The following is a 20,185-nucleotide window of genomic DNA, read 5'->3' on the forward strand; positions in this document are numbered from 1 at the left end:
GAGCAAGTTGCTTAATGCAGTGTAGTAATTAAGTAGAGAAGTCAGCATTTGAATCCAGGTCGTCTATTATCAAGTCAAGTGCTCTTTCTAGTGCTCATCTTTTAAGACTGTATTGTATTTCCGATGTAAAGAAAACATATTCGCACATATATTTCTACACATGACAGACTGCATGCCTAATCTGAAACATGGAAGGGGTATTTCTATGGGGTTTGGCAAACAGTAATATGTACTAAATTATAAATATCCCATCTAAGATGCAGTAACAATAACAATGTCAAACTCAACTTGTGTTCTAATCTTGTGCTAAGATATCATTCCTGGGATGTCTCATACATATATTAGATTGAAAACATTCAAAACCAAAATGTATTAACCACTCTCCTTTGCTTTTTCTCTTTTATTCCTTAGTATAGTTAATAACATCATTTACCCATATCTCAAATTAGAAACCTGACTTTCTTTTTGATTTCTTCTCTGCCCTAAATTTTTATGCTATAAAATTAAAATAAAGAATTAATCTAGAACAGATTAATGTCCTAAAACCTACATCCTTGAAATTTGACTCAGCAGGCAAAGGCAAAAAAAAAAAAAGTCATTATTTAAAATAAAAAAGAATTGATATCTGAAGTTGAATTTTGAAGTCACTGAATTAGGTTATTTATGTACTAATGAAGTTTTAGTCTGAGAGTTCTTGATTGGTGAATACTACCTGTAAGGTGGTCATTTCTGCTGAATATAATTCTCAAAACCTCCACCTGGCAAAAAAGCTTTTGTTTTATTTTATTCATCTTTCATGTCCCTGGTGAAATGTTACTCCTTAGAGCGGCCTTCTCTGATCATCTCATCTAAGTGAGGTTTCCCTCCTTTTATTTTCTATCACTACACTTTTTTACTTCTCCTTAGCGTGAATTTCAATGTATCATTATTAAGTTACTGTAAAAGTATATTTATTATAATTTAAACAGTTATTTTAAATAAATTTATTTTAAAAATACCTATTTACTTCAATATACCATTGACTAAACTGTAAACTCCATGAGGGCAGAGATTATATCTGTCACTGATATAAAAGTACATATAAAAGCATCTAGTTTACATTCAATTAAGCAGTCTTATAATTTGAGACTTTTAATAGGAGGATTAATTTGATTATCTTCACTTCTTTTTAAAATATACAAACTAATTTTTCTATTATATTACTATTCTGATTTAACCATAAAAGTTTAATTTTAAAATTACAACAAAGCAATAATTTTATCTTTGAGATTACATTCTGGTGCTGGTAAAAATTATTTAAAAGAAACAGAATCTTATTCCTAGACAAAAATACAGAAAAAAATTCCTGAAAAAAAAGATATTCAAATATTGTTTTATTTGAATTTACTGTCAATGTGAACAGCTAAGTGTTAACTATGGAAAAAATATCAAGACAAGCCACTTCCTCCCCTAAAATTTTGCAATAAGCAAATTAACTTAATGTAGAAATTTGGAGTGATTTTTAAAACTGTATTTAATATTCTCTTTGCAATTAAGATGTAATTGCAGAGTTTTAAAAAGGCTCAAGAACTACTATGTATAATTAAACTTAGCTTAAAATATTTATGTACACAGTATATCACTAAGAAAAAAATACTGTGTCTTAGATAATTCTGTATTCCCATCATTAAGGTCTTAATATTTGGTGAATGAGTAAATTTTATACTGGACTTAACATCTAGCTTTAATTATTCCCAGACTTTATAAATGAGTACAACTTATACTGTTGGAATTTAATGAAGTCAAATAAATTATTTTGTTTTAAAAATTTATAAGATATGGATGAGATTCTTCTACCCAAATTATGTCTTGAGAACTCCATGTTTTCATTCAGTTGAAGATGTAGCTGACTGGCACCCCATGTATAAATGTATAACATACATTTTATATCTAGAATGTTTTTATAGTTTTTCTTTATTGAAGATTTAGGACGTCAATTTTTTTGAACTATAAAATTAATATCAGCTATTTTTGACACAAGTCTAAAAACAATGATATACAACAGTTAACACTCTGAAGACTTTGCTGAAAAGGTTGTACCATGGAATGTAAAAACAACTGCACTACAAATATCAAGAATTGCTTGAGATTACTTCTAGTTAAATTCAATGATAATATTCATAAAACTCATAGAAAAGCTGGAATTGAGGAAGATAGCTATATAAGTCCTTAAATCTGATGACAGTGAAAAAGCCACAGTTTGGAAAATTACCTAGAGAGCCTGAAATAAATTTACTGTATAGCCTGATATCTAACATCATATCCTAGTAAATAAGAAGGAATGTTACTGTTAAGCTTTTGATGCCAATAGTGGATCCATCCCATAGAAAACTTGAAAGCACAAATGACTAACTTTGCCAGGAAAGAGATATTCCAGGAAAAAGCATCACAGTCGTAATTAGGTTTGCTACTCAATTTTTCACATACATGAAGATGTCAGGTAGCAAATAAATGTCTAATCCTCCCCCCACCCCCTTACATGATTCAGTACTTGGGAAAAATTATAAAAAATAAATACTAAGACACTTCCTCCCTCCCCCAAAGGTTGGCATTAAAACTTTCTTTCTAATCAATTTAGATTTGTTTCCAAATATTAGGCAGCAACATTCCAAGTTGAATATGTTTGAAAAAATTTGGAATGATACTAGAGCAGGGAGCTACCCCTGCCTGGACAAGTTAAAAAAATCCCTTTGGTGATATTATTTTATTTTGTTAATCTTACTGTTTATTGGCCAGAAACACATTCATCCCCTGCATAAATAACTTCACTTCTATACTAATAAGTATGCTAAAAAGTAATAAGTCTACAACAAAGAGACAGGAGCTACACAAAGTAATACCTATCGCTGTGAGGTGGTAGGCATTTTGAATGAAATTTCTATTGCTCTATTGTTGGCCTAATACGACAATCTGTGAAACATTAGGTGGTAACTATGTTATAGCCCATTAATTTTTCATCGTGTTATCTCGCATGCAATTCAATCTTGACAAGCGGAGGGAAATATTGGTTGGTTAGTTTTCCCAGATTCACATAGCAGAGCAGGTGTAAGGTGCCAAGGAACTGTACTTACTTTTGGTGTTGGGCAGGAAGCTGTAGATAGGCGAGATGTAGCCTGAGCACGAGGAGATTCTGAAGGAGTAGTGCTGAGGGAGGCTGTGTCTCGTGGGAGCACCTGAACGCCACGAGAAATGATGGAGTCTGGAATCTGGACAAGAGGAACAAGTATGGTTTAATATGCTGAAAATACCAACAACATGTAAAATCAATACCCACATCAAACATTTTTTGAGGGGGGCATTCTTTGCTGCTGAGCTCTCAGATATTTGGTCTCACTCACTGTTACGTATGAATGCATCCAACAATTTGGGATAGGGTAGAAACCTTCAGATTTAAAATATTTTCCTTGGCCAAATAATATTTCATCAAAGCTTTTTTTATGAGGCAGTACAGAATTGTAGTGAGAAGTAAAGTGTTTGGCATTCATATACTGGCTCTGACACTTAATAGTTATTCAATTCCTAGATATTTTCCATTTCCCTTTCAGATTCATTCTCCACCCTTCTTCACTCTCTCTGCTTGAAGCTAACCTGTATAGATAGAATCAATAAGCTATTTTGTGCTCTCTGGTTTCTAGCTGGGCTCAGCTAATAGGAGCCACTGTCAGGAAACTGAAGAGTTGTAGGAGAGTAAGGTCTGACATTTATTCCCCTGGCTCCTTCTCTACCAGGTCACTGTAGGTTGGCTAAGATCACAGCCCCTATCAGATGACCCTTGCCTTTGGCTCTTTTCTGGATTCCAATAGCAGCTCCCTCCCTTGCCCCATTAGGACTAGGAGTATTAATGATTCCCACTATTACTAGTCCCAGGGTGCTGCATCATGTTTTGTTGCTTTCCCTAAAATCTGCCCAAGCTTTTGTAAATATCATAGTCCTTTATTAAACTCTTTTCAATTATCCATTTAAGTATGCTGTGACTTTGCTGGGATACTGATGGATATATTTTTTTAATTTGCCATTTCCTCTACCTAAAAAATGTAGATAATGATAGCATTTACCTCACCAGATTATTGCTGAGGGTTAAATAAGATAATGTATATAAATTATATAACACTTACAAGTAGTTAATACTTAATAAATGTTGGCGATTGCTAGTTATTATATTATACCTATCAATAGGGTAAAGACTGATGTAACTGAATATTACTACTGTAAAAACATATAAATGTAAGGACAAATAATGTAGATTATTAAAAAATATTAATATTTACGTTGATTATAAAATTTATTATTTGGGGCTATGCATAATTTAGTTCATGTTCTGGGCTAGTACTAGTGAGTGTAGGTCTTCTAATCTCAAAATGAGAACTTGACTACTTTCAAGCAATTATCATTCAATCAACAAATATTACTTACTATGTGAAAAGAAGAAAACAGCAGCCAGATTTTGTGACTAGAAAGGTGCTTTCTATCTAACACACCATCTCTTTCTCACAAAGGACATATTATTTTCATAAATGCTCTTTTATTTAGTTTCCATACCTACATCCTCAATACCAAAGGTACTGCCACCATTTCAGGGCTTAACAATTTATGTGATTTATGAACAATAACCGCATAACTAGGATGAAGAGCAATGGGAATTCTGAGAAGAAAAATAGCTCCATTTGCTAGTATATTTGAATAGTGAATTGCAATAAATATTTTAAAGAAATGGAAGCAGTCTAATTTAGAAGAGCTATATGTTGTCACTTATGTCTAATATAAAAGGCCATGTATTGGAAAGAAAGTCAAATGCCCCTATTATATTTCACATAATACCACGTTTCTCTCTTTCACAGAAATTACCCATACTTATACTACATTTATATGTATGCTAGTTTGATCAATGTCTATCTCCCACACCAGAATGCATTGTCATGATGATGGAACTGTGTTTTTGCTACTACTGTACATCCAGTACCTAATGAAGCATCTGCACAAAGTAGTATACATGTATGATATATATTTCCAGACTTACACACACACACACACACACACACACACACACACACACACTATCTTCATCCCCCCAATAAACAAAAGAGTAGGATATTTGAGGGAGAAGGTAACTTTAAATTGTGAGGTACATACTTTTGGGTTACTAGCCTGGAAATACAGAATTAACTATTGGAAATATGAGACTGGAGCTCAGGAAAAAGTTAGGGATTGGATATATACTTTGGGAATTATCACTGAAGGTGGTAGTTTCAGTCATGCAAATATTTCAGGTCACCCAAGGAGGGCATGTAAAAGAACAAAAGATGACGGTTCAAAATTCTAGGTGATATCCATATTAAGGGGTTAACAGAAGAAAAGGAATTAGGGAAAAAAAAGCCCTGTAAATGGTATGATGATACAACCTTGTTTTCCTTGAATAATCTGGGTTTATATCTATTATCCTGACTTTATTAAATAACACATCTTCTCACTTTCAGAAGTGTTTCAGTTTGGAAGATAAATTATTTGGTCTTCCTATCTTTAAGAAACAGTTAGAGACAAAAGAGGAAAATTAAGACAGAGTGAACCTAAGGGAAGAGAAAAGAGAAGAAAGATGTTACAAAAGATGTTACAAAATATCAACTATTGGGGAGAACAGGAGTAAGATGAGAGTTGAAAAGATGCCATTAGATCTAGCAATTAAAGAAGATACAAGTAAAGTAAAAAGAATAGAAACGAGCTGAGGAAGCAAGTGGGGATGACAAACCAGGGTAATTGGTGGAAAAAAAAGAGAGACATTCACTAATATTCTTTTCTTTGGTGCTTGGAATGAAGATCTATCTAACGAGAAAAATGGGAAGTAAAAGTGGGAAAGATAACTCTAGGAGAGTCATAAAAATCTGGAAAAATGCATTGATGACTGAAGCATGGAGGATAACTAAGGCATTGGCAAAGGAAATATCAACCATCATTGAGAATCCAGTTAATACTGGCAACCATAAATTTCCAATTTCATTATGTAATATAGTGTGGAAATAAAACTTCACCCCTCTCAAAAAAGAAAGTTATGCTACAGACAGAGACTTAGAAATTATTTGCAGAGATAAGATTGTGGAAGCTACAGAAATAGATGAGATCTGAAAGACAAAGACCTTATGGAAAGAATACAGCAAAACAGAAAAAGGAGAAAGAAACAAGACATTAAAGAACAAGATAGAGGTGGTCATTAGTAACCTAAAAGAAAGCTATTATTTGATGAAGATAGATAGCTCAATATAGGTGGTAAAGAAAAAAGCTGGAGGAAAAGGATGCAGTGAATATGGATAACTCTGTTGTACAGTGTTTGTAATGTTTCCTTTTTGGAGATATTATGAACAATTCTTGTTCATGTACCATAATTCCCACATGCATTAATTCTAGGATATATATACTCAGAAACAGAATTGCTGGTTGTAGGGTGTGAATACTTTCTTTTACAAATTCCCAAATTGGTTAAGTCAATTTATATATCTATCAAAAGAAAATGGTGACAATTCCTCTTACTCCACTACTTAGCTCTACCTAGTATTGTCAGTATTATTAATTCTTCTTCAAATGGGTTACAAAAAATGTCTTAATGTGTATGTTTTTTAAAAGTCTTTATTGAATTTGTTACAAGATTGCTTCTGTTTTATGTTTTGATATTTTGGATGCGAGGCATGTGGGATCTTGGCTCCCTGACCAGGGATCAAACCCACGTCTCCTGCATTGGAAGGTGAAGTCTTAACCACTGCACTGCCAGGGAAGTCCACTTAATGTGGTTTTAATTTCTTTTCCCATCATTGTTAATGAGAGTAAATACCTTTTCATGTTTATCAGCTATTTAGATGTTCTCTTTTGTAAAGTCCCTATTCAATTTGCCCTATTTTTCCCTTATTAAGTCATTCACTTTTTATTGAATTGTTACATTTCTGTATCTATTCTGGATAACAAGTCCTTTATCAGTTTTATATGGTGTAAATATCTATTCCTACTATGTAGCTTGCCTTCTTTATCATGTATTGTGATGAACAGAATATTTTAATTTTAATTTAGTTAGCTCTATCAATATTTTCCTTTAAGTGGTTTTTGTGTCTTAAAAGGAATCCTTTCTGAGTGACATCAGTAGAAAGGTAGAGTAGGTAATGTCAATAGTCCACACCTCTACTAAAGAAGTGAATAAACTAACAAAATCTGTCAGAATCAACTTTATCAGAAATCTAGAAACTAATCAAGTTTACAGCAGCCAGGTGAATGCTTAATCAAAACCCCCCACAAAACCCCCCAATTCATCCCCTACTACATAGCTCAGTGATGGCCTTGAAGACACAGCCCACATGTCTGGTAAAGGTTCTGAATACTGAAGGGAAACAAATCTTATTCTCAAGGGTTGTGGTTGTTTCAACATGTCTGGTAGCTCACTGAAGGATACTCTCAAAGGGCTTTCCTTTATTTTCCCTATCTTGGAACACTCCCATGGCTCAGGCAACTAACTGGAGGGGAGGTTATCCAAATATTTAAAGTCAAACATATTAGCCACTGCTGTCTGGGCAGTGGATAACAGGTGGAATGAATAACAGATTAACTTAAAAACCTGGGAGGAAAGGCCATGTAATGAGATGCTTTCAGGCATAAGAGCTTTGAAAAGCTCCCATATATTCCTGAGTTCCAGGAGGTCATGATTATGCCCAAGGCAATGCACATCCTTAGAAGACTTCACCTAATGTTTCACTTCTTGCTGAACTAAAGATTTTGCACAAGTAGGAAGTGAAGATTAGGCAGAGTAGTAAACTTCCTGGCTAAGCGTTGAAGGCATGCTCCAATATATAAAAAGAGCTCATCTGCAAAGAATGGGAGATTTTCCTTTTCTGTATATTTATATTTTCCAGGCATTTAAGGAAATTATGTCAAATCACTAGCTGACTACGAAGCTAATGGAACAGAGACTTCAGTGGCCACACACAACAAAGAAGAACAGACTTGACAAAAGTAGTTCAGATATTTGTAGTGAGGTGGATGGACCTAGAGACTGTCATACAGAGTGAAGTAAGTCAGGAAGAGAAAAACCAATACCTATGCTAACACATATATATGGAATAGAAAAAAAAGAAAATGGTCAGAAGAACCTAGGGGCAAGACGGGAATAAAGATGCAGACCTACTAGAGAATGGACTTGAGGATACGGGGCAAGGGAAAGGTAAGCTGGGACAAAGTGAGAGAGTGGCATGGACATATATACACTACCAAATGTAAAACAGATAGCTAGTGGGAAGCAGATGCACAGCACAGGGAGATCAGCTCTGTCCTTTGTGACCACCTAGAGGGGTGGGATAGGAAGGTTGGGAGGGAGGGAGATGCAAGAGGGAAGAGATATGGGGACATATGTGTATGTATAACAAAGTGTATAACAAAGTGTATATATAACAAAGTGTATATGATTCACTTTGTTATAAAGCAGAAAATGACACACCATTGTAAAGCAATTATACTCCAAGAAAAATGTTAAAAAAAAAAGTAGTTCAGAAAAGTTAATCAACAAACAAACAACAACAATTATAACAAGCAGTAATAACATACCCTGGGGACGGGAGAGAATTTGATTTCCAGAGTTGCTACTAGAAATGTTGAAAGGGCCCAGTTTTCAACAAAAAAATTATATGGTATGCAAAGAAACAAGAAAGTATGACCCATGTATAGGAAAAAAAAAAAAGAAGAAATAGAAACTGTTCTTGAGAAAGTCCTGACACTGGGCTGACCAGAAAAAGCTTTTAAATTAACTAATTGAAATATATTCAAAAAGCTAAAAGCAACCATGGAAAAGCACTAAAGAAAGCATGATAATGATGTATCATTAATAGGGAATATCAATAAAGAGGTAGATATCATAAAAAGAAACCACATAGGAATTCTAAAGTTGAAAAGTATAACTAAAATAAAAAATTCATTACAAGGGTTCAGTACAAGATTTGAGCAAGCAGAAGAAAGAATCAATGAACTGAGGAGCAGAAATAAATAAAGAATAAAGAAAAATGAACAGGGTTTAAGAAACATGTGGGAAAACAATAAATGTACCAAGATATGCATAATGGGAATCCCACGTAGAAGAGAGAAAGAGGCAGAGAAAATATTTGAAGAAATAATGCCTGAAAACTTTCAAATTAGATGAAATACATGAATCTACACATCCAAGGAACTCAACAACTCCAAGATGGATAAACTCAAAGAGATCTACAACTAGATATATAATCAAATTACTGAAAGTAAAAGGAGAGAATCCTGAAAGCAGCAAGAGAAAAGCAACTCAAGGGATCCTCAATAAGAATTGTAGCTGATTTTTCAACAGAAAGCAAAGGGGTTGGTTGGCAGTGGGAAGACATACTCAAAAATGCTGAAAGAAAAATAATCTGTCAATGATAATTTTTCTGTCTGGTAAAATTACACTTCAAGAATGAAGGAGAAATCAATACATTCTCAGATAAACGAAAACTGAGAGAGTTCAGTGCTAGAAGACCTGCCTGACAAGAAATGCTAAAGGGATGCCTTCAGGCTGAAATGAAAGGACACTAGACAGTAATTTGGAATTCATGTAAAGAAACAGACAACACTGGTACTCTACATAGGTAAACATAAAAATCACTATTGGTGTATATTTTGGGTCATGAATCTGTATTTTTCCTATATAATTTAAAAAGAAAACTACATAAAAGACTAATTATAAATCTGTGTTGATGGGCACACAATGTATACATATATAATTTGTTAAAATAACAATATAAGTGAGGGAGAAAGTGAAAAGTTTTTGCATAATATTTAAACTAACTTGGTATTAATTAAGACTAGATTGTGACAAATTAAGATGTTAACTGTAATCTTCACAGCAATCTCTAAGGAAATAATGAAAAAATATTTGGTAAAAGAAATGAGAGGAAAAACAAAATGGTACACTAGAAAATATCTATTAATCAAAAAAGAAGGAAGTAATGGGGGAAATGAGGAACAAGAACAACAACAAAAGACACTGAAAAAAAACAGTGAACTGGAAGAAATCTTAACTTATCTGTAATTACATTAAACATAAGTGGATTAAACTACTCAATTAAAAGGCAAAGACTGGCAGAATACATTAAACCCCCCTCAAAAAACAAAACAAACCCATGATGCAAGTATATACTTTAGATCCAAAGACACATATTGGTTGAAGGTGAAAAACTGGAAAAAATATTCCAGACAAACAGTAATCGAAAGAGAGCTGGATAGGACGAGGGGAAGGTGGTGGAAGAGTAAGACGCGGAGATCACCTTCCTCCCGACAGATACACCAGAAATACATCTACATGTGGAACAACTCCTACAGAACACCTACTGAACGCTGGCAGAAGACCTCGGACCTCCCAAAAGGCAAGAAACTCCCCACGTACCTGGGTAGGGCAAAAGAAAAAAGAATAAACAGAGACAAAAGGATAGGGACAGGACCTGCACCAGTGGAAGGGAGCTGTGAAAGAGGAAAGGTTTCCACACACTAGGAAGCCCCTTCACCGGCGGAGACTGCAGATGGCGGAGGGGGAAAGACTTGGAGCCGAGTAGGAGAGCACAACAACAGGGGTGCGGAGAGCAAAGCGGAGAGATTCCCGCACAGAGGATCGGTGCTGACCAGCACTCACCAGCCCGAGAGGCTTGTCTGCTCACCTGCCAGGGAAGACGGGGCTGGGAGCTGAAGCCTGGGCTTCAGTCGGAGCGCGGGGAGAGGACTGGGGCTGGCGGCCTGAACACAGCCTGCAGGGGTTTAGTGCACCACGGCTAGCCGGGAGGGAGTCCAGGGAAAAGTCTGGACCTGCCAAAGAGGCAAGAGACTTTTTCTTCCCTCTTTGTTTCCCGGTGCGTGAGGAGAGGGGATTAAGAGCGCTGCTTAAAGGAGTTCCAGAGACGGGCGCGAGCCACGGCCAAAAGCATGGACCCCAGAGATGGGCATGAGACGCTAAGGCTGCTGCTGCCCCCAGCAAGAAGCCTGTGTGAGAGCACAGGTCACTATCCACTGTCCTTCCGGGGAGTCTGTGCAGCCCACCACTGCCAGTGTCCCGGGATGCAGAGACAACATCCCCGGCAGAACGCACGGTGCCTCAGGCTGGTGCAACGTCATGCTGCCCTCTGCCGCCACAGGCTCACCGTGCCCCTCCCAACCCCCGGCCTGAGCAAGCCAGAGACCCCGAATCAGCGGCTACTTTAACCCCGTCCTGTCTGAGGGAAAAACAGACGCGCTTTGGCGACCTACACGCAGAGGTGGGGCCAAATCCAAAGCTGAGCCCCTGGGAGCTGTGAGAACAAAGAAGAGAAAGGGAAATCTCTTCTAGCAGCCTCAGAAGCAGCGGATTAAAGCTCCACAATCAACTTGATGTACCCTGCATCTGTGGGATACATGAATAGACAACAAATCATCCCAAATTGAGGAGGTTGACATTGAGAGCAAGATTTATATTTTTTCCCCCTTTTCCTCTTTTTGTGAGTGTGTATGTTTCTGTGTGAGATTTTGTCTGTATAGCTTTGCTTCCACCATTTGTCCTAGGGTTCTACCAGTCCGTTTTTTCTTAATAATTATTTTATTTTAATAAATTTATTTTACTTTATCTTCCTTCCTTTCTTTCTTTCTTTCCTTCCTTTCCTCCTTTAGACAACGAATCATCCCAAATTGACGACGTGGACTTTGAGAGCAAGATTTATGATTTTTTCCTCTTTTCCTCTTTTTGTGAGTGTGTATGTGCGTGCTTCTGTGTGAGATTTTGTCTGTACAGCTTTGCTTCCACCATTTGTCCTAGGGTTCTATCCGTTCGTTTTTTTTTTTCTTAATAATTTTTATTTCAATAACTTTATTATATTTTATGTTACTTTATTTTATTTTACTTTATCTTCTTTCTGTTTTTACCTTCTTTCCTTCCTTCCTTCCTTGCTCCCTCCCTCCTTTCTTTCTTTCTTTCTACTTCTACTAATTCTTTCTTTGTACTTTTTCTAGCTTTTATTCTGAGCCATGTGGATGAAAGGCTCTCGGTGCTGCAGCCAGGAGTCAATGCTGTGCCTCTGAGGTGGGAGAGCCAACTTCAGGACACTGGTCCACAAGAGACCTCCCAGCTCCACAAGAGACCTCCCAGCTCCACATAATATCAAACGGCAAAAATCTCCCAGAGATCTCCATCTCAACACCAGCACCCAACTTCACTCAACGACCAGCAAGCTACAGTGCTGGACATCCTATGCCAAACAACTAGCAAGACAGGAACACAACCCCACCCATTAGCAGAGAAGCTGCCTAAAATCATTATAAGTCCACAGACACACCAAAACACCACCAGACGTGGACCTGCCCGCCAGAAAGACAAGATCCAGCCTCATCCACCAGAACACAGGCACTAGTCCCCTCCATCAGGTAGCCTACACAACCCACTGAATCAACCTTAGCTACTGGGGACAGACACCAAAACAACGGGAACTACGAACTGCAGCCTGCAAAAAGGAGACCTCAAACACAGTAAGATAAGCAAAATGAGTAGATAGAAAAACACACAGCAGATGAAGGAGCAAGATAAAAACCCACCAGGCCTAACAAATGAAGAGGAAATAGGCAGTCTACCTGAAAAAGAATTCAGAATAATGATAGTAAAGATCATCCAAAATCTTGGAAATAGAATAGACAAAATGCAAGAAACATTTAACAAGGAACTAGAACTAAGGAGGAAACAAACAACAATGAACAACACAATAAATGAAATTAAAAATACTCTAGATGGGATCAATAGCAGAATACCTGAGGAAGAAGAAAGGATAAGTGACCTGGAAGACAAAATAGTGGAAATAACTACTGCAGAGCAGAATAAGGAAGAAAGAATGAAAACAACTCAGGACAGTCTCAGAGACCTCTGGGACAACATTAAACTCACCAACATTCAAATTACAGGGATTCCAGAAGAAGAAGAGAAAAAGAAAGGGACTGAGAAAATATTTGAAGAGATTATAGTTGAAAACTTCCCTAATATGGGAAAGGAAATAGTTAATCAAGTCCAGGAAGCACAAAGAGTCCCGTACAGGATAAATCCAAGGAGAAATACGCCAAGACACATATTAATCAAACTGTCAAAAATTAAATACAAAGAAAACATATTAAAAGCAGCAAGGGAAAAACAACAAATAACACACAAGGGAATCCCCATAAGGTTAACAGCTGATCTTTCAGCAGAAACTCTGCAAGCCAGAAGGGACTGGCAGGACATATTTAAAGTGATGAAGGAGAAAAACCCACAACCACGATTACTCTACCCAGCAAGGATCTCATTCAGATTTGATGGAGAAATTAAAACCTTTACAAACAAAAGTTGAGAGTTCAGCACCACCAAACCAGCTTTACAACAACTGCTAAATGAACTTCTCTAGGCAAGAAACACAAGAGAAGGAAAAGACCTACAATAATGAACCCAAAACAATTAAGAAAATGGGAATAGGAACACACATATCGATAATTACCTTAAATATAAATGGACTAAATGCTCCTACCATACTAAAAGACACAGATTGGCTGAATGGATACAAAAACAAGACCCATATATATGCTGTCTACAAGAGACCCACTTCCGACCAAGAAACACATATAGACTGAAAGTAAGGGGATGGAAAAGGATATTCCATGCAAATGGTAACCAAAAGAAATCTGGAGTAGCAATTCTCATATCAGACAAAATAGACTTTAAAATAAAGACTATTAGAAGAGACAAAGAAGGGCACTACATAATGATCAAGGGATCGATCCAAGAAGAAGATATAACAATTGTAAATATTTATGCACCCAACATAGGAGCACCTCAATACATAAGGCAAATACTAACAGCCATAAAAGGTGAAATCGACAGTAACATTCATAGTAGGGGACTTTAACACCCCACTTTCACCAATAGACAGATAATCCAAAATGAAAATAAATAAGGAAACACAAGCTTTAAATGATACATCAAACAAGATGGACTTAATTGATATTTATAGGACATTCCATCCAAAAACAACAAAATATACATTTTTCTCAAGTGCTCATGGAACATTCTCCAGGATAGATCATATCTTGGATCACAAATCAAGCCTTGGTAAATTTAAGAAAATTGAAATTGTATCAAGTATCTTTTCTGACAACAACGTTATGAGACTAGATATCAATTACAGGAAAAGATCTGTAAAACATACAAACTCATGGAGGCTAAACAATACCCTACTTAATAACGAAGTGATCACTGAAGAAATCAAAGAGGAAATCAAAAAATACCTAGAAACAAATGACAGTGGAGACACGACAACCCAAAACCTATGGGATGCAGTAAAAGCAGTTCTAAGAGGGAAGTTTATAGCAATACAATCCTACCTTAAGAAACAGGAAACATCTCGAATAAACAACCTAACTTTGCACCTAAAGCAATTAGAGAAAAAACAAAATACCCCCAAAGTTAGCAGAAGGAAAGAAATCACAAAAATCAGATTAGAAATAAATGAAAAACAAATGAAGGAAACGATAGCAAAGATCAATAAAACTAAAAGCTGCTTCTTTGAGAAGATAAACAAAATTGAAAAACCATAAGCCAGACTCATCAAGAAAAAGAAGGAGAAGACTCAAATCAATAGAATTAGAAATGAAAAAGGAGAAGTAACAACTGGCACTGCAGAAATACAAAAGATCATGAGAGATTACTACAAGCAACTCTATGCCAATAAACTGGACAATCTGGAAGAAATGGACAAATTCTTAGAAATGCACAACCTACCAAGACTGAATCAGGAAGAAATAGAAAATATGAACAGACCAACCACAAGCACTGAAACTGAAACTGTGATTAAAAATCTGCCAACAAACAAAATCCCAGGACCAGATAGCTTCACAGGTGAATTCTATCAAACATTTAGAGAAGAGCTAACACCTATCCTTCTCAAACTCTTCCAGAATATAGCAGAGGGAGGAACACTCCCAAACTCATTCTACGAGGCCACCATCACCTTGATACTAAAACCAGACAAGGATGTTACAAAGAAAGAAAACTACAGGCCAATATCACTGATGAACATAGATGCAAAAATCATCAACCAAATGCTAGCAAACAGAATCCAACAGCACATTAAAAGGATCATACACCATGATCAAGTGGGGTATATTCCAAGAATGCAAGGATTCTTCAATATGTGGAAATCAATCAATGTGATAAACCGTATTAACAAATTGAAGGAGAAAAACCATATGATCATCTCAATAGATGCAGAGAAAGCTTTTGACAAAATTCAACACCCATTTATGATAAAAACCCTGCAGAAAGTAGGCACAGAGGGAACTTCCCTCAACATAATAAAGGCCATATATTACAAACCCACAGCCAACATCATCCTCAATGGTGAAAAACTGAAAGCATTTCCACTAAGATCAGGAAAGCATTTCCACTAAGATCAGGAACAAGAAAAGGTTGCCTACTCTCACCACTCTTATTCAACATACTTTTGGAAGTTTTAGCCACAGCAATCAGAAAAGAAAAAGAAATAAAAGGAATCCAAATCAGAAAAGAAGAAATAAGCTGTCACTGTTTGCAGATGACATAATACTATACATAGAGAATCCTAAAGATGCTACCAGAAAACTACTAGAGCTAATCAATGAATTTGGTAAAGTAGCAGGATATAAAATTAATGCACAGAAATCTCTTGCATTCCTATACACTAATGATGAAAAATCTGAAAGTGAAATCAAGAAAACACTCCCATTTACCATTGCAACAAAAAGAATAAAATATCCAGGAATAAACCTACCTACGGAGACAAAAGGCCTGTATGCAGAAAATTATAAGACACTGATGAAAGAAATTAAAGATGATACAAATAGATGGAGAGATATACCATGTTCTTGGATTGGAATAATCAACATTATGAAAATGACTCCACTGCCCAAAGCAATCTACAGATTCAATGCAATCCCTATCAAACTACGAATGGCATTTTTCACAGAACTAGAACAAAAAATTTCACAATTTGTATGGAAATACAAAAGACCCCGAATAGCCAAAGCAATCTTGAGAACGAAAAACGGAGCTGGAGGAATCAGGCTCCCTGACTTCAGACTATACTACAAAGCTACAGTAATCAAGACAGTATGGAACTGGCACAAAAACAGAAAGATAGATCAATGGAACAGGATAGAAAGCCCAGAGTTAGACCCACGCACATATGGTCACTTTATCTTTGATAAAGGAGGCAGGAATGTACAGTGGAGAAAGGACAGCCTCTTCAATAAGTGGTGCTGGGAAAACTGGACAGGTGCATGTAAAAGTATGAGATTAGATCACTCCCTAACACCATACACAAAAATAAGCTCAAAATGGATTAAAGACCTAAATGTAAGGCCAGAAACTTTCAAACTCTTAGAGGAAAACATAGGCAGAACACTCTATGACCTAAATCACAGCAAGATCCTTTTGGACCCACCTCCTAGAGAAACAGAAATAAAAACAAAAATAAACAAATGGGACCTAATGAAACTTCAAAGCTTTTGCACAGCAAGGGAAACCATAAACAAGACCAAAAGCCATCCCTGAGAATGGGAGAAAATATGTGCAAATGAAGCAACTGACAAAGGATTAATCTCCAAAATTTATAAGCAGCTCATGCAGGTCAATAACAAAAAGAAAAAACAACCCAATCCAAAAATGGGGAGAAGACCTAAATAGACATTTCTCCAAAGAAGATATACAGACTGCCAACAAACACATGAAAGAATGCTCAACATCATCAATCATTAGAGAAATGCAAATGAAAACTACAGTGAGATATCAGCTCACACCAGTCAGAATGGCCATCATCAAAAAATCTAGAAACAATAAATGCTGGAGAGGGTATGGAGAAAAGGGAACACTCTTGCACTGCTCGTTGGAATGTGAATTGGTACAGCCACTATGGAGAACAGTATGGAGGTTCCTTAAAAAACTACAAATAGAACTACCATATGACCCAGCAATCCCACTACTGGGCATATACCCTGAGAAAACCATAATTCAAAAAGACTCATGTACCAAAATGTTCATTGCAGCTCTATTTACAATAGCCAGGAGATGGAAACAACTTAAATGTCCATCATCGGATGAATGGATAAAGATGTGGCACATATATACAATGGAATATTACTCAGCCATAAAAAGAAACGAAATTGAGCTATTTGTAATGAGGTGGATAGACCTAGAGTCTGTCATACAGAGTGATGTACGTCAGAAAGAGAGAAACAAATACCGTATGCTAACACATATATATGGATTTTTTTTTTTTTTTTTTGCGGTACACGGGCCTCTCACTGCTGTGGCCTGTTCTGCTGTGGAGCACAGGCTCTGGACGCGCAGGCCCAGCAGCCATGGTTCACGGACCCAGTCACTCCGCAGCATGTGGGATCCTCCCAGAGCGGGGCATGAACCCGTGTCCCCTGCATCGGCAGGTGGACTCCCAAACACTGCGCCACCAGGGAAGCCTTATATATGGAATTTAAGAAAAAAAAAAATGTCATGAAGAACCTAGGGGTAAGACAGGAATAAAGACACAGACCTACTAGAGAATCCTACTTGAGGATATGCGGAGGGGGAACGGTAATCTGTGACAAAGCAAGAGAGAGACATGGATATATATACACTACCAAACGTAAGGTAGATAGCTAGTGGGAAGCAGCCACATAGCACAGGGAGATCAGCTCGGTGCTTTGTGACCGCCTGGAAGGGTGGGATAGGGAGGATGGGAGGGAGGGAGATGCAAGAGGGAAGAGATATGGGAACATATGTATATGTATAACTGATTCAGTTTGTTATAAAACAGAAAGTAACACACCATTGCAAAGTAATTATACGCCAATAAAAATGTAATAAATAAATAAAAAAAGAACGAGAGCTGGAATAGCTATAATAATATTAGACAAAATGGACTGTAAGGCAAAAACTGTTCAAAGACCTCAGATAATGACAAAAAGGTCAATTCATCAGAAGACAAAACAGTTATAAACACTTATCCAGAGCCCCAAAATATATAAAACAAAACCCAACAGTATTAAAGCGAGAAAAAAAATTTTTAACAATAAAATTGGCAGACTTCAATGCTCTCAACACTTTCAATAATGGCTAGAATAGCCAGTAAGAAGATCAACAAGTAAAACAGAAGATTTGATCAAGAGTATAAACCAATTAGACCTAGTAACCATATAGAAAACAATCTACCTATCAGGTAAGTTGTTCCATGTTCTCAAGTGAACATGGAACATTCTACAGGATAGACCAAATGTCAGGCCACAAAATAAGTCTCACTAAAATACTGAAGTCATACAATGTTACTTCTCCAACCATAATGGAAGAAAAGTAGAAATCAATATAGAAATAAACTGACAAATTTACAAATATGTGGAAATTAGTTAGACACATTCTTAAACAACCAATGAGTCAAGGAAAAAAATCACAATAGAAATTAGAAAATACTTTGATATGAATGAAACTGAAAACACAACATACCAAAACTTATGGGATATAGCAACAGGAATGCTCAGAGGAAAATGTATAAGAAAAGCAAACTAACCTCCCAAAAAAGAGGAGGAAGGAGTAATATAGATTCCAGTGGAGAAAATGAAATAGAGAACAGAAAAACACTGAAAGGATCAACAAAACCCAAACTGGTTCTTTGAAAATATCAACAGCATTGGCCAACTTTTAGCTAGACTGACCAAGAGAAAAAAAGATAAAACTCAAATTACTAAAATCACTAATGAAGTGGGAACATTATTATTGCTCTCACAGAAATAAAAAAGATTGTAAGGGGAATGCTATGAACAATTATATGCCAACAAATGAGGTAACCTAGAGGAAACAGACAAGTTCTTAGAAAAACAAAAACTATCAAAACTGATTCAAGAAGAAATAGAAAATCTGGAATAGACAAATAACAAATAAAAAGACTGAATCAGTAATTAGAAAAAAGCTTCCAACAAGGAAAAGCTCAGAACCAGATGGCTTCATCAAAGAATTCTTTCAAATGTTTAAAGAAGAATTAAATAATTCTAAATAATAAATCCTTCACAAACTCTTCCACAAAATGGAAGAGAAGGCTTCCTAAACTTATTTTACGGGGCCAGTATTACCCTGATACCAAAGACAAATTAAGATGACACAGGAAAAGAATATTACAAACCAATATCCTTTATGAATATAGATGTTTGGCAAACATCCTAAATAAAGTACTATAAAACTTAATCCAACAGCATATTAAAAGGATTATATACTATGAACATGTGGGATTTATTCCATTAATGTAAGGGTGGTTCAACATAATAAATATAATCAAAGTGTAATACAATGCATTAATAGAATGAAGAAAAAACCGACATGATCCCAGAATCCAAATGATGTAGAAAAAGCATCTGACAAAATAGAACACCTTTTCATGAGAAAAACATTCAGAAAACTAGGAATAGAAGACAACTTTAAACCTGATAAAGGGCATCTATGAAAACCCCACAGCTAACATTCTACTTAATGAAAGACTGAAAGCTTACTTTAAGATCAGGATCAAGGATGTCTGCACTCACCACTTCTTTTCAACACTGTACTAGAAGTTCTAGCTAGGAAAATTAGGCAGGTAAAAGAAAGAAAAGGCATCCGAATTGGAAAGGAAGAAGTAAAACAATCTCTATTCACAGATGACACAATTTTGTTTTTCCACAGAAAGAAATATTTGAACTAATAAATTCAGCAAAGTTGCAGGACATATGAGGAACACACCAAAATCAGTTGTATTTGTATACACTAACACTGAAAATTAAAAAAAAGAAAATTAAGAAAGCATTTCCATTTACAAAAGAATCAAAAAGAATAAAGTATTAAGGAACTGGGCTTCCCTGGTGGCACAGTGGTTGAGAATCTGCCTGATAATGCAGGGGACACAGGTTCGAGCCCTGGTCTGGGAGGATCCCATATGCCGCGGAGCGACTAGGCCCGTGAGCCACAACTACTGAGCCTGCACGTCTGGAGTCTGTGCTCCGCAACAGGAGAGGCCACGATAGTGAGAGGCCCACACACCGCGATGAAGAGTGGCCCCCTCTCGCCACAGCTGGAGAAAGCCCTTGCACAGAAAAG

General features: G+C 36.4%; 1 protein-coding gene across 5 annotated transcripts in view; it reads right to left on the minus strand.

Annotated features, from left to right (window-relative positions):
* The window catches only part of GPHN (gephyrin), a 618,453-nt gene that overhangs the window by 229,588 nt on the left and 368,680 nt on the right, over positions 1-20,185 (minus strand). For all 5 annotated transcript variants that reach the window (XM_082854448.1, XM_082854450.1, XM_082854447.1 and 2 more), the window contains one exon: positions 3,111-3,245. In XM_082854448.1, coding sequence (XP_082710574.1) covers positions 3,111-3,245 — 135 coding nt within the window. The remainder of the gene's footprint in view (positions 1-3,110; positions 3,246-20,185) is intronic.

Source organism: Leucopleurus acutus (genome assembly GCF_964270905.1).
Source record: "Leucopleurus acutus genome assembly, chromosome: 1".
Taxonomy (NCBI): domain Eukaryota; kingdom Metazoa; phylum Chordata; class Mammalia; order Artiodactyla; family Delphinidae; genus Leucopleurus; species Leucopleurus acutus.